General features: G+C 41.1%; 1 protein-coding gene across 1 annotated transcript in view; it reads left to right on the plus strand.

The window, feature by feature from the left end:
• The window catches only part of map4k1 (mitogen-activated protein kinase kinase kinase kinase 1), a gene marked incomplete at its 5' end in the record, with an annotated part of 41,012 nt that extends 26,431 nt beyond the window's left edge, over positions 1-14,581 (plus strand). The window contains 6 exons of the mRNA XM_079224675.1: positions 10,786-10,889; positions 11,507-11,684; positions 12,128-12,196; positions 12,873-12,965; positions 13,432-13,558; positions 13,997-14,581. Of these exons, the coding sequence (XP_079080801.1) occupies positions 10,786-10,889; positions 11,507-11,684; positions 12,128-12,196; positions 12,873-12,965; positions 13,432-13,558; positions 13,997-14,093 (668 nt within the window). The 3' untranslated portion in view covers positions 14,094-14,581. The remainder of the gene's footprint in view (positions 1-10,785; positions 10,890-11,506; positions 11,685-12,127; positions 12,197-12,872; positions 12,966-13,431; positions 13,559-13,996) is intronic.
• Positions 14,582-16,418: the final 1,837 nt, after the last annotated feature.

Genomic DNA, 16,418 nt, shown 5'->3' on the forward strand with positions numbered 1-16,418 from the left:
ACTTTCAAACTACTGTATTTGACAGACAACCATGGATCCCATCACGAAAATAATGACATCATGAGAAGCACAAGACTTCTGAGAACGTTTCCGTCTACTTAAATATTTGTAAGGATTTATAAATGAGGGCGTAAATTCAGTTTGTAAAGTGCTCACGTTTCCGTCATGAGAGAAAATTGTGGTCCGATTTAACATGGAGGTTAATGGAGCAGTTGGCCGGTCTTCATGTCGCTTTCAGGCTTGCTGACAAAACAGTATACATTTGTTGGATTCCACGACGCATGTGTACCACCGGCACAATATTTCCAACGTTTTCATATATAAATTATGCCTCAAAAGTCAATATTGTGGAGTGAATGGCAAAATACAAATACAAAAAGGTTGTTTAGGACACAGCTCCTCGTGCTCTAGCGATGACATCACAGCTCTAACCTTCCCCACACACACCCATTGTAAACTCTGAAATGGTTCCCACATTTTCCTAAACTTGAACAATAATTACATGAAAACTGTGCTAGCTATCAAAAAATGCCCAATTGGGCAAATAAACTCCAGACTTTTGTCAACGTTTTAAACTTTAAATCATTTCTCTACGATACATTATGGCGAGTCACTGTGGGCACAAAGATGTATGTTTTTTTGCTCTCTTCAGTCCGAAACCCCAGTCAAGTGAATGGGACAATTTCTCGCCGTTTTTCGCACTTTTCGGGAAAATGGCTGGTCGAATCTCTTAGAAAAGTCATAGCTCACGATTCCCGATCGGGCCGCACGTTTTGATGTATTTTTTACGCATGTGCGGGCAACGCTGTGGGAGAAGATACGGTCCAAAGTTTGGCGGAATAAGAAGAATAATAATAACTAGAAAATTTCACAAGAAATTTTGAAAGTGTGGCTACTACTGCCGTAAGACGTCGCAATATGTATACATTACCGGTAGTGAGATGTGTTATTGAGGTAACACATCTCTCAATAATACAATAACCTCAATAACCTCTGCCACCTTCAGAATTATCAGATCAAATGACTTTCTTTGAGAGGGTGAAAAACGTAGTTTTTTACACAATGAAAAAAAAAAATCCTTAACCGAAAGCCAAATAAAAAAGAGCCAATCAGACTTCTTCTATGGGAGGAGCCTAATCGGATTCATTGTGTTGTCCATTTTTCCCCAGCAACAACAGACTCATTGGGTGAAAGGTCGATCCAAGTTGTATCTCCTCACTCACCAACTTTCGGGGGTCAAAAAACGTGCGCGCACACACACGCGGGCGCACATAGACACACACAGTCAATCGTTTTGTGATAATTCTGTGTGTGTGTGTGTGTCTAAGTCTAATGTATGATATATAAGAATGTGTGTGAAACGTTTTTTGTAGAGTTTAAAATAGAGTGTCTTGGATGTCAGCTGACCAACGTCAGTTGGCTCCTCCTGCGTTTGTATCACCGGTTGTCGTGGTGACAGCCCTGATTGGCTAACTTAAAACAGGTGTGACACTGTCACAGAGCAGGAGACTGAACTGTGGATTTAATGAGAAAACAACCTTTCAAACTATTGTATTTGACAGACAACCGTGAATCCCATCACGAAAATAATGACATCATGAGAAGCACAAGACTTCTGAGAACGTTTCCGTCTACTTAAATATTTGTAAGGATTTATAAATGAGAGCGTAAATTCAGTTTGTAAAGTGCTCACGTTTCCGTCATGAGAGAAAATTGTGGTCCGATTTAACATGGAGGTTAATGGAGCAGTTGGCCGGTCTTCATGTCGCTTTCAGGCTTGCTGACAAAACAGTCAGCAAGCATGTGTACACGACGCATGTGTACCACCGGCACAATATTTCCAACGTTTTCATACATAAATTATGCCTCAAAAGTCAATATTGTGGAGTGAATGGCAAAATACAAATACAAAAAGGTTGTTTAGGACACAGCTCTGTAGTGGATTTCTATGTTCCTGAACTTGAATAAAAGCCAAGGGGATTGAATAAGTTCAAGGATTTAGAGATTAGTTTATATTTAACATTAATTAGAATAGGAGGAGGGGAGAGGAGCTCTTTGCAGGGGTCTGGGTGAAAGTCTCTGTGGGTGCAGCTCATTTGCATAAGGCGGGAAAACCGTGGGTGTGGCTCATGAGCGTCTGACAGAGGACGTTATTAATGGTCTAAAATGTCTATTTGTGTGCCTTATTGGTAATATTAGGATGTTTAAACCGTGTCTATGAGTCTTAAGCTTGTTTAAGTGTTTAATAAGAGGAAGCATATGGAAGAAAAGAAGTTAAGAGGCGTTTATTTGTGTCTTGAGACCGGTGTAAGTGTAGGTAATGAAGATGGGCCATTATTCGAGGTAGGGCGCAGAATTGAGTAGGGAGGTGTGGTTACTCCAAGAAATAATACTATTGTATTTGACAGACAACCATGAATCCCATCCCATCACGAAAATAATGAAATCATGAGAAGCACAAACAGTTAGGATGTCAGCTGACCAACTGACAGTTCCTCCTGCGCGTGTGTGCGTGTGTGTCACCGTTGCCATGGTGTTCACTGAGAGAGAGACAGGAGAGTTGATTTAATGAAAAAACTAACTTTCAAACTACTGTATTTGACAGACAACCATGGATCCCATCACGAAAATAATGACATCATGAGAAGCACAAGACTTCTGAGAACGTTTCCGTCTACTTAAATATTTGTAAGGATTTATAAATGAGGGAGTAAATTCAGTTTGTAAAGTGCTCACGTTTCCGTCATGAGAGAAAATTGTGGTCCGATTTAACATGGAGGTTAATGGAGCAGTTGGCCAGTCTTCATGTCGCTTTCAGGCTTGCTGACAAAACAGTATACATTTGTTGGATTCCACGACGCATGTGTACCACCGGCACAATATTTCCAACGTTTTCATATATAAATTATGCCTCAAAAGTCAATATTGTGGAGTGAATGGCAAAATACAAATACAAAAAGGTTGTTTAGGACACAGCTCCTCGTGCTCTAGCGATGACATCACAGCTCTAACCTTCCCCACACACACCCATTGTAAACTCTGAAATGGTTCCCACATTTTCCTAAACTTGAACAATAATTACATGAAAACTGTGCTAGCTATCAAAAAATGCCCAATTGGGCAAATAAACTCCAGACTTTTGTCAACGTTTTAAACTTTAAATCATTTCTCTACGATACATTATGGCGAGTCACTGTGGGCACAAAGATGTATATTTTTTTGCTCTCTTCAGTCCGAAACCCCAGTCAAGTGAATGGGACAATTTCTCGCCGTTTTTCGCACTTTTCGGGAAAATGGCTGGTCGAATCTCTTAGAAAAGTCATAGCTCACGATTCCCGATCGGGCCGCACGTTTTGATGTATTTTTTACGCATGTGCGGGCAACGCTGTGGGAGAAGATACGGTCCAAAGTTTGGCGGAATAAGAAGAATAATAATAAGTAATAATAATAATAATAATAATAAGCCCGAGCAATAATATGAAGTGCGCTTTGCTATAGGGGTCTATGACCCCTCTAGCTGAAGCCACACTTAACTAGAAAATTTCACAAGAAATTTTGAAAGTGTGGCTACTACTGCCGTAAGACGTCGCAATATGTATACATTACCGGTAGTGAGATGTGTTATTGAGGTAACACATCTCTCAATAACACAATAACCTCAATAACCTCTGCCACCTTCAGAATTATCAGATCAAATGACTTTCTTTGAGAGGGTGAAAAACGTAGTTTTTTACACAATGAAAAAAAAAAATCCTTAACCGAAAGCCAAATAAAAAAGAGCCAATCAGACTTCTTCTATGGGAGGAGCCTAATCGGATTCGTTGTGTTGTCCATTTTTCCCCAGCAACAACAGACTCATTGGGTGAAAGGTCGATCCAAGTTGTATCTCCTCACTCACCAACTTTCTGGGGTCAAAAAACGTGCGCGCACACACACGCGGGCGCACATAGACACACACAGTCAATCGTTTTGTGATAATTCTGTGTGTGTGTGTGTGTCTAAGTCTAATGTATGATATATAAGAATGTGTGTGAAACGTTTTTTGTAGAGTTTAAAATAGAGTGTCTTGGATGTCAGCTGACCAACGTCAGTTGGCTCCTCCTGCGTTTGTATCACCGGTTGTCGTGGTGACAGCCCTGATTGGCTAACTTAAAACAGGTGTGACACTGTCACAGAGCAGGAGACTGAACTGTGGATTTAATGAGAAAACAACCTTTCAAACTATTGTATTTGACAGACAACCGTGAATCCCATCACGAAAATAATGACATCATGAGAAGCACAAGACTTCTGAGAACATTTCCGTCTACTTAAATATTTTCAAGGATTTATAAATGAGAGCGTAAATTCAGTTTGTAAAGTGCTCACGTTTCCGTCATGAGAGAAAATTGTGGTCCGATTTAACATGGAGGTTAATGGAGCAGTTGGCCGGTCTTCATGTCGCTTTCAGGCTTGCTGACAAAACAGTATACATTTGTTGGATTCCACGACGCATGTGTACCACCGGCACAATATTTCCAACGTTTTCATATATAAATTATGCCTCAAAAGTCAATATTGTGGAGTGAATGGCAAAATACAAATACAAAAAGGTTGTTTAGGACACAGCTCTGTAGTGGATTTCTATGTTCCTGAACTTGAATAAAAGCCAAGGGGATTGAATAAGTTCAAGGATTTAGAGATTAGTTTATATTTAACATTAATTAGAATAGGAGGAGGGGAGAGGAGCTCTTTGCAGGGGTCTGGGTGAAAGTCTCTGTGGGTGCAGCTCATTTGCATAAGGCGGGAAAATCGTGGGTGTGGCTCATGAGCGTCTGACAGAGGACGTTATTAATGGTCTAAAATGTCTATTTGTGTGCCTTATTGGTAATATTAGGATGTTTAAACCGTGTCTATGAGTCTTAAGCTTGTTTAAGTGTTTAATAAGAGGAAGCATATGGAAGAAAAGAAGTTAAGAGGCGTTTATTTGTGTCTTGAGACCGGTGTAAGTGTAGGTAATGAAGATGGGCCATTATTCGAGGTAGGGCGCAGAATTGAGTAGGGAGGTGTGGTTACAACAAGAAATAATACTATTGTATTTGACAGACAACCATGAATCCCATCCCATCACGAAAATAATGAAATCATGGGAAGCACAAACAGTCAAGTGTCAGCTGACCAACTGACAGTTCCTCCTGCACGTGTGTGCGTGTGTGTCACCGTTGCCATGGTGTTCACTGAGAGAGAGACAGGAGAGTTGATTTAATGAAAAAACTAACTTTCAAACTACTGTATTTGACAGACAACCATGGATCCCATCACGAAAATAATGACATCATGAGAAGCACAAGACTTCTGAGAACGTTTCCGTCTACTTAAATATTTGTAAGGATTTATAAATGAGGGCGTAAATTCAGTTTGTAAAGTGCTCACGTTTCCGTCATGAGAGAAAATTGTGGTCCGATTTAACATGGAGGTTAATGGAGCAGTTGGCCGGTCTTCATGTCGCTTTCAGGCTTGCTGACAAAACAGTATACATTTGTTGGATTCCACGACGCATGTGTACCACCGGCACAATATTTCCAACGTTTTCATATATAAATTATGCCTCAAAAGTCAATATTGTGGAGTGAATGGCAAAATACAAATACAAAAAGGTTGTTTAGGACACAGCTCCTCGTGCTCTAGCGATGACATCACAGCTCTAACCTTCCCCACACACACCCATTGTAAACTCTGAAATGGTTCCCACATTTTCCTAAACTTGAACAATAATTACATGAAAACTGTGCTAGCTATCAAAAAATGCCCAATTGGGCAAATAAACTCCAGACTTTTGTCAACGTTTTAAACTTTAAATCATTTCTCTACGATACATTATGGCGAGTCACTGTGGGCACAAAGATGTATGTTTTTTTTGCTCTCTTCAGTCCGAAACCCCAGTCAAGTGAATGGGACAATTTCTCGCCGTTTTTCGCACTTTTCGGGAAAATGGCTGGTCGAATCTCTTAGAAAAGTCATAGCTCACGATTCCCGATCGGGCCGCACGTTTTGATGTATTTTTTACGCATGTGCGGGCAACGCTGTGGGAGAAGATACGGTCCAAAGTTTGGCGGAATAAGAAGAATAATAATAACTAGAAAATTTCACAAGAAATTTTGAAAGTGTGGCTACTACTGCCGTAAGACGTCGCAAAATATATACATTACCGGTAGTGAGATGTGTTATTGAGGTACATTATTTATATATATATATATATATATATATATATATATATATATATATGTATATATATATATGCCAACATTAGCTGTGTGAGAGAGAGAGAGAGAGGCAGGAGGAGAGAGAGAGAGGCAGGAGGAGAGAGGGAGAGAGAGGGAGAGAGAGGCAGGAGGAGAGAGGGAGAGAGGGAGAGAGGGGGAGGCAGGAGGAGAGAGAGAGGGAGAGAGGGGACAGAGGGGGAGGTAGGAGGAGAGAGAGAGAGGCAAGAGGGGGGAGAGAGGCAGGAGGAGAGAGGGGGGGAGGGAGAGATAGAGAGGGAGAGAGGCAGGAGGAGAGAGAGGGGGGGAGGGAGAGATAGAGAGGGAGAGAGGCAGGAGGAGAGAGAGGGGGGGAGGGAGAGATAGAGAGGGAGGCAAGAGGAGAGAGAGAGGGGGAGGGAGAGATAGAGAGGGAGGCAAGAGGAGAGAGAGAGAGAGAGGGAGGGAGAGAGAGAGAGGGAGGCAGGAGGAGAGAGAGAGGAGGAGGGAGAGGGAGGGAGGCAGGAGGAGAGAGAGAGGGGGAGGCAGGAGGAGAGAGAGAGAGAGGCAGGAGGAGAGAGAGAGGAGGAGGGAGAGGGAGGGAGGCAGGAGGAGAGAGAGAGGGGGAGGCAGGAGGAGAGAGAGAGAGAGGCAGGAGGAGAGAGAGAGAGAGGGAAAGAGAGGCAGGAGGAGAGAGGGAGAGAGGGGAGGCAAGAGGAGAGAGAGAGAGGGAGAGAGGGGGAGGAAGGAGGAGAGAGGGAGAGAGGGGACAGAGGGGGAGGCAGGAGGAGAGAGAGAGAGAGACAGGAGGAGGGAGAGATAGAGAGGGAGAGAGGCAGGAGGAGAGAGAGAGGGGGAGGCAAGAGGAGAGAGAGAGAGAGAGAGGGAGGCAGGAGGAGAGAGAGAGAGAGGGGGAGGGAAAGGGAGAGAGAGGGAGGCAGGAGAGAGAGAGAGAGAAATCAGATTAACTAATATCATGTCAGCCACGGAAAGGGGGGGGCCAGACAGAGTTAGACAGACAGGGGGCGGTATATAGATCGAATGGCGGGAAAAAAATAGCACTCAAACACTCATGCGAAAAGCCCATTGGGAGGGGCAGAAGAGGGAGAAGACCTTGAAACAATCATGTCAGCCATCAATTAACCAGAGCTGCTCAATGTAAAAAAGTACAACTTTGCCTCTCTCCTACCCAAGACTTCAGTTGGTTTGTTAAAATGAAATGAAATGAATAACCATGTTTAAATCCATGAGTCAGTCACAACAGATATGAATAAAAGCAGCAAGCAGAACATCAACCCACAGTGCATAAAACATTTACATCCAAGTAAAATCATACAAAAACTTACAAAATCATACAAAAACCTTAAATTTTAAGCCATTTTGTCCTGTCTAACAAAAAGCTAATCAAATGCGATAATCAAAAGCATTACTCTGCATTACTGCAGTTGGTTTGTTTTAATTAAATAAAACCAATGTCCATGTTTAAATCGTGTGTGTGTGTGTGTATCAGTCACAATCAGTCTCAAGGATTAAAATCCAATGAAACACTCTTATATCTCAGCCTAGTACAACCTAAAAATGCTGAGACTAAACAGTTCAGTTAGCTAGCTAGCTAAATATGTAGCTAGTTCATGAGTAAACAGCCACTCACCTTAGACAGGAGTCAAAGATGCTGGAAGGTGATGCTGTAATGCACTTAACCGAAAGCCAAATAAAAAAGAGCCAATCAGACTTCTTCTATGGGAGGAGCCTAATCGGATTCGTTGTGTTGTCCATTTTTCCCCAGCAACAACAGACTCATTGGGTGAAAGGTCGATCCAAGTTGTATCTCCTCACTCACCAACTTTCTGGGGTCAAAAAACGTGCGCGCACACACACACACACACGCGGGCGCACATAGACACACACAGTCAATCGTTTTGTGATAATTCTGTGTGTGTGTGTGTGTGTCTAAGTCTAATGTATGATATATAAGAATGTGTGTGAAACGTTTTTTGTAGAGTTTAAAATAGATTTCAGAAATTTCTAAATTTCGGTTAGGGTGTTGTCTGAGATGTGTGTGTTTGTGTGTTAATGGGAGGTTATTAAGGGGTTAAACCCGTATATTCAGGCTTAACGAGAATTATACCGAAGAAAGATAAGGGGTAAAGTACCTGTAGTGGATTTCTATGTTCCTGAACTTGAATAAAAGCCAAGGGGATTGAATAAGTTCAAGGATTTAGAGATTAGTTTATATTTAACATTAATTAGAATAGGAGGAGGGGAGAGGAGCTCTTTGCAGGGGTCTGGGTGAAAGTCTCTGTGGGTGCAGCTCATTTGCATAACGCGGGAAAACCGTGGGTGTGGCTCATAAGCGTCTGACAGGGGACGTTATTAATGGTCTAAAATGTCTATTTGTGTGCCTTATTGGTAATATTAGGATGTTTAAACCGTGTCTATGAGTCTTAAGCTTGTTTAAGTGTTTAATAAGAGGAAGCATATGGAAGAAAAGAAGTTAAGAGGCGTTTATTTGTGTCTTGAGACCGGTGTAAGTGTAGGTAATGAAGATGGGCCATTATTCGAGGTAGGGCGCAGAATTGAGTAGGGAGGTGTGGTTACACCAAGAAATAATACTATTGTATTTGACAGACAACCATGAATCCCATCCCATCACGAAAATAATGAAATCATGAGAAGCACAAACAGTCAGGATGTCAGCTGACCAACTGACAGTTCCTCCTGCACGTGTGTGTGTGTGTGCGTGTGTGTCACCGTTGCCATGGTGTTCACTGAGAGAGAGACAGGAGAGTTGATTTAATGAAAAAACTAACTTTCAAACTAGTGTATTTGACAGACAACCATGGATCCCATCACGAAAATAATGACATCATGAGAAGCACAAGACTTCTGAGAACGTTTCCGTCTACTTAAATATTTGTAAGGATTTATAAATGAGGGCGTAAATTCAGTTTGTAAAGTGCTCACGTTTCCGTCATGAGAGAAAATTGTGGTCCGATTTAACATGGAGGTTAATGGAGCAGTTGGCCGGACTTCATGTCGCTTTCAGGCTTGCTGACAAAACAGTATACATTTGTTGGATTCCACGACGCATGTGTAGCACCGGCACAATATTTCCAACGTTTTCATATATAAATTATGCCTCAAAAGTCAATATTGTGGAGTGAATGGCAAAATACAAATACAAAAAGGTTGTTTAGGACACAGCTCCTCGTGCTCTAGCGATGACATCACAGCTCTAACCTTCCCCACACACACCCATTGTAAACTCTGAAATGGTTCCCACATTTTCCTAAACTTGAACAATAATTACATGAAAACTGTGCTAGCTATCAAAAAATGCCCAATTGGGCAAATAAACTCCAGACTTTTGTCAACGTTTTAAACTTTAAATCATTTCTCTACGATACTTTATGGCGAGTCACTGTGGGCACAAAGATGTATGTTTTTTTGCTCTCTTCAGTCCGAAACCCCAGTCAAGTCAATGGGACAATTTCTCGCCGTTTTTCGCACTTTTCGGGAAAATGGCTGGTCGAATCTCTTAGAAAAGTCATAGCTCACGATTCCCGATCGGGCCGCACGTTTTGATGTATTTTTTACGCATGTGCGGGCAACGCTGTGGGAGAAGATACGGTCCAAAGTTTGGCGGAATAAGAAGAATAATAATAAGTAATAATAATAATAATAAGCCCGAGCAATAATATGAAGTGCGCTTTGCTATAGGGGTCTATGACCCCTCTAGCTGAAGCCACACTTAATAATAATAAGCCCGAGCAATAATATAAAGTGCGCTTTGCTATAGGGGTCTATGACCCCTCTAGCTGAAGCCACACTTAATAATAATAAGCCCGAGCAATAATATAAAGTGCGCTTTGCTATAGGGGTCTATGACCCCTCTAGCTGAAGCCACACTTAATTATGGCAACAACTAGCGCACTTATTTTACGCAACAAATTTAGCTGACTTATTTCAACTCAATCCACAATGTTTTCCAAAGCCTAACTAAGTAGTTAAGTTGCATAAGTAAGCCTAACAACTAAGTAAACCTACGTTGGAAGTTTATAGAGGGTTACCTCAAGCGTCATAGTTTGAAGTGTAGAGCCACTGACTGAGTGGTGATATTTGGTGTATATTGTCGCATTTGGTTGGTAGGAGGAATTAAAAATAATTGAAAGCTGATACCAATTACAGAAAAGATTAGGGTGGATAAACTTCGCAGTTGAGCATAATTTACATTTCCCTCGCTTAAATTGAATAAATTCAACAATACAATCCTGTTATTTTCAACACTTTTCAACACTTTCAACGCGTTTTTTGGTCACTCATTTAAATATAAATAATTTTAGTCGTTGTGGATGTACATGTGTAAATGTCAGCCAAACTGTATATTGTGGTAACGTACAAGCACCACCAGATGACAGTCGCTGCATCTGAAGTACCTCACAAGTCACTGAATTCCCCACGACACGCTGCGTCTCATCATAAAATCAATTTTAAGAAAGGATTCTGGGCTTTTAATTTGGCACGCCATTCAGAGAGAGAAAGACAACAAAAAATGTGTCTCCTGCAGCAGATACCATGCAGCGAAGCTGCGTGTTCCTGTGCTGCGGTCTGGAGGCCAGCGTAGTGCTGCTGCAGTGGTACGAGCCCATGCACAAGTTCATGCTCATTAAGGTACGTGTGTAAAGTCGTGGATTATTAATACGTGTGGCTATTTTTTTTTTTATTTAAATTATTATTTTTGTTTTATCTTTGGGCGTGGAGGGAAGGTAACAAGTATTTTCAAGTCAAAAGACTCAAGTGCAAGTGAAGTCTTTTTTGATTTGGTAAAGTCGAGTCTAAAGTCATAACATTTGTGACTCGAGTCCAAGTCATGTGACTTGGAGTCCACACCTCTGAAATACTGTACTTTTCAATCCACTACTTTTACTTTTGGTACTTCCAGTCCATTTTTATGCTAATACTTTTGTATATTTATGATGCATTGTGGGATGCCTTGAGCCTATCTTTGTCTTTCTGACAGCGGCTAATAAAACAACTGCTGGCAGGGAAATAAAGCATTTCATGGTCCCTCTTCAATTAGTTTATGAGTTAGTTTGACCATAAATCGGTTATGGTTTTGGGAACAGGCCCCCAGCTCTGCGCTGTGGCTTAAAGAAAGACTGCAGCTTTTAGTGCCCTTGAACAAAACACTGAACCTCTCTGCTTTTGCTTGCTGCCCTGCCTGAGATTGAAAACCACAAAAACACAATGCCAAGGAAGTAAAACTATTTTCTGTCTCATGCTCGCAGCATTTTGACTTCCCCCTGCCCAACCCTCTGCGGGTGTTCGAGACGGTGAAGGTGCCCGAGCAGGAGTACCCGCTGGTGTGCATCGGCGTCTCTCTGGGATCCAGCCCCAACGTGCCCGTCACTGTAGAGTACATCAACCTCAACTCCAACACATCCTGGTTCACTAACCCTGGCCTCGGTATGTTGATTCTGCATTATTCCTCCATTATCAACAGAATAATAATATCAACAGTGGCAGAAATTATTTTATTTTTGTTGAGTTAAACATTAGTTGTTGCAGCCAAAAATTAGTTTTTCAAAACACAAGTTAGCAAAGAAGAAAGTGGTCAAAAGCTGGATAACAATATATTCTTTTATTTATCGTATTAGTATTCCTTTTTCCATCATATTATTCAAGACAGCATCATGATCTGAATCCTCCGCAAACTTTCTTCACTTTTATTTTCTCAAGTTGCTTTTTTGTTGGTGCTGTCTGTGTTTGTTCTTTATTTTATATTTTGGATCCCCTTCCACAAAGTGGTCGCTAGTCTTCCCGAAGTGCGCACAAAAACAAAAATAAAGGTCACCTATACACAGCAATAATAACAATAATAATGTGTGTGTGTGTGTGTGTTCCTTCAGAGAGACCTTGCCCAGATGTAGTTCAAGTAAACCAGTTGAGCAGTAGCTCACTGCTCGTCCTCATAGAAAGTAAGTCATTGCATTAACACTAATATCTAAGTACTCACATTGAAGAAATTTTTTCAGATACAAAACACAAATATCTGTATCATGGTATTATTGTATCTATTGTGATATTACTGCGTCGTATTTCTGCAGCAACTTCTCGCAACTTTACCTTAATATATTTGACTTATTGTTTCACTTCCTGTCTACATAACTGTATATATATATAGAATAACTTCTCATTATGTAGATACATTTATTACATTACATTTCAACTCACATTCAGTTAATTTGCTTTGCAATAACACTACACCTGTACACGACACATTCATATTACATTGTATAACTATATTTGACTGACAATAAATAACTTTAAACTTGTACAAATGATAACAAAAAATATTTTTTATAATACCGAAATCATTTCTTGACAGTGGAAAATATTTAAAAACTGTAATTTGTTTCTTTAATAGGTGTATGATATGATAAGGACATTATGTAACAAGGTGGAAAGGATGATTTTCTTCCACAGGCAGACCATTTTTGTTTATGGTTTTAGGGTTTAGTTTGAGGCAAATATGTCAAAACTCCAACTCCAACAACACCCTCCAAGAAAGATGAAAACATGTTACATTATGTTCTGTCTAGTTCTACTGCTACTGTCTCTGCCATTCCAACCCCAAGCCTCTCTCCTCCACAGAGTCAGTACATATAGTCGGTCTGAAGGGAGAGCTGAAGAGCAACAGGCCTTCAACACAGGACACCTCCTTCTCCCATCCTATTGAGTCTATAGGTGAGAACATCAGTGACAAGTACAAATACTTTCAGTATTTCCATTTCATGCTACTTCATACTTCTACTCCACTACTTCTCAGAGGTAAAAATTGCAACAGGATATAACAGGATATAAAGTAGTTAAAACCATCTACAGCAGAAAAATGTACACATTAATAGAGCATTGATATCAATCCAGAAACAACTTATAGGGTGTCACATCGCAAAACCGCGGTCCCCAAGGTCATAGGGTTAAACACTAAAAGGGAAAATGTTACTGCACTATCAGTACTTTTACTTTAAGTACATTTTGCTGGTCCATACTTTTACTGAAGTGTGGTTTTGAATTCTGGACTTGTATCTAGTCAGGCATTAGTACTTTTATTTTAGGAAAGGGTCTGAATACTTCTCCCAGCACTGCTGACCAGTGACAGTTGGTATTGTGGGTGATGGAAGCTCAGCCTTGACTCTGTCTGTCTGTCCAGTGTATTTCGAGGACACGCTGCTAGCAGTGTGGCGTCACGGCTGGCAGAGGAGAGGACAAGGTTTCACTGAGGTGCTGGAGGAAACCACCGACCACAGGAAGATCTACAGACTGGTGCAGTCTGACCGGTACGGCATGTCTTCACTCCCTGCCATTGTGGTTGCTTTGGGGTTTTTAGTCAGTGTCTGCAGCTGGAGCTCTCTTGTTGTGCTTTTACTTGAGTACCAATGTAGGACTTTTACTTGTTACTATTTACTTAGGCCTTTGTATTCCTTGTGGAACATTAGCCACTGATGAAACCGTTCACTTTTACTGAGTACTTCTTTCACCACTGTTTAAATAGCACTAAAACTTAAGTTATGGGAATATCATTAGTTTTGCAGGTATTTGGTCACAAACCAAAGTATTAAACGAATTTTCAAAAACATTACGTGGAGATGAATCACCAAGATTCATCCTCTGAGAACCATGAATATTTGCACAAAATGTTGTGAGTTTATGCGGGTTTAAACTGCACTGTATTTGTTGCTCGACCTCCTCTGACCTCCCTGACCTTCTCACTGCAGGATGGTCGTCTTGGAGACGCGTCAGAGCGAGGACCAGTCGGGGCTGTCCAACCTGTACATCCTGGAAATTGCCGAGAACTACCTCATGCTGCCCTGACTCTCCCGTCTGCTGGCATCATGGGAAACTCCACGCAGGATTTTCTTAAGTCATCATCACCTATGACGGCGTGGATGCCGCAGTATTTAGTTTTCTAACGCGGCGAGAGGAGATACGTCGGAGGGTTAAAGGATGGAAGGCTGTTACAGAATTGGAACTGAACAAAGAGGAACGTTGTGTTGTGGCCTCCAATGTGAGGGAGTCTGCTCTTATTTATGCTGCTTTCTACTTGTGTGATCCAGAACAACTTCCAGAATCCAAACAGCTGAGAAAAGCCTAAGATGAACAGTGAAGGAAGGTCCTCCTCTAGCACTAAAGAGGAGTATCTTTCTCCTGCAGGGACGGAAATAGTTCCGATGTCTTCCAGCAAATGCGTGTATGGACTCATGCTGTATTTGTATGCCAGTGTTCAAGATACACACTCCTCACTGCCGTTCGTAATAAAGTCAATAAACACATGATGAGGTGACCTGTTCTGATCTTGGAGTGTACGCGATTAATGAAGCATGAACGTTTATACATTTAAGATTTGGACAAAAGTATTAATAAAAGTATTTGCTTTATTGTACGCAGTAACTGTGAACTTCCAGTCCACCATCGGGGATATTCTCATTATTACTTCCAGAGATACATGTGAACGTTTTGGGGAGGATCCAAACATCAACCATATAAATCACATATATATATACACACTCACCTAAAGAATTATTAGGAACACCATACTAGAACTGTGTTTGACCCCCTTTCCCCTTTAGAACTGCCTTAATTCTACGTGGCATTGATTCAACAAGGTGCTGAAAGCATTCTTTAGAAATGTTGGCCCATATTGATAGGATAGCATCTTGCAGTTGATGGAGATTTGTGGGATGCACATCCAGGGCACGAAGCTCCCGTTCCACCACATCCCAAAGATGCTCTATTGGGTTGAGATCTGGTGACTGTGGGGGCCATTTTAGTACAGTGAACTCATTGTCATGTTCAAGAAACCAACTAGAAATGATTCGAGCTTTGTGACATGGTGCATTATCCTGCTGAAAGTAGCCATCAGAGGATGGGTACATGGTGGCCATAAAGGGATGGACATGGTCAGAAACAATGCTCAGGTAGGCCGTGGCATTTAAACAATGCCCAATTGGCACAAAGGGGCCTAAAGTGTGCCAAGAAAACATCCCCCACACCATTACACCACCACCTCCACCAGCCTGCACAGTGGTAACAAGGCATGATGGATCCATGTTCTCATTCTGTTTACGCCAAATTCTGACTCTACCATCTGAATGTCTCAACAGAAATCAAGACTCATCAGACCAGGAAACATTTTTCCAGTCTTCAACTGTCCAATTTTAGTGAGCTCTTGCAAATTGTAGCCTCTTTTTCCTACTTGTAGTGGAGATGAGTGGTACCCGGTGGGGTCTTCTGCTGTTGTAGCCCATCCGCCTCAAGGTTGTGCGTGTTGTGGCTTCACAAATGCTTTGCTGCATACCTCGGTTGTAACAAGTGGTTATTTCAGTCAAAGTTGCTCTTCTATCAGCTTGAATCAGTCGGCCCATTCTCCTCTGACCTCTAGCGTCAACAAGGTATTTTCGCCCACAGGACTGCCGCATACTGGATGTTTTTCCCTTTTCACACCAGTCTTTGTAAACCCTAGAAATGGTTGTGCGTGAAAATCCCAGTAACTGAGAAGATTGTGAAATACTCAGACCGGCCCGTCTGGCACCAACAACCATGCCACGCTCAAAATTGCTTAAATCACCTTTCTTTCCCATTCTGACATTCAGTTTGGAGTTCAGGAGATTGTCTTGACCAGGATCACACCCCTAAATGCATTGAAGCAACTGCCATGTGATTGGTTGATTAGATAATTGCATTAATGAGAAATTGAACAGGTGTTCCTAATAATCCTTTAGGTAAGTGTGTATATATATATATATATATATATATATATATATATATATATATATATATATATATATATATATATATATATATATATATATATAATATATATCACTGGACCTAAAGTCATGTGGTTAGTGACCAACATTATAGTGTTGCTGTTTTATTCTGAGACACCATATCTATATATAAAAGTGGTGCTGCTGGGTGTCAATGGAGGTTAATGAGGATAAATTAACCCTGTACAGACTGTACTGTATATAAGAAGGTATTCACAGAGATGTCAGTGAATATACAGCAATGAACATTTTCCCACAAAGCAATGGAAAAGTCTTCAAAATGTATTGTTCAATATTTGACCAATAACATTGTAAAGACTTTTCCATTGTTTTGTATGAATGCTGCATTTAAATAACCAACTGTTGTTGC

The sequence above is a fragment of the Taurulus bubalis genome (assembly GCF_910589615.1).
Source record: "Taurulus bubalis genome assembly, chromosome: 10".
NCBI lineage: Eukaryota > Metazoa > Chordata > Actinopteri > Perciformes > Cottidae > Taurulus > Taurulus bubalis.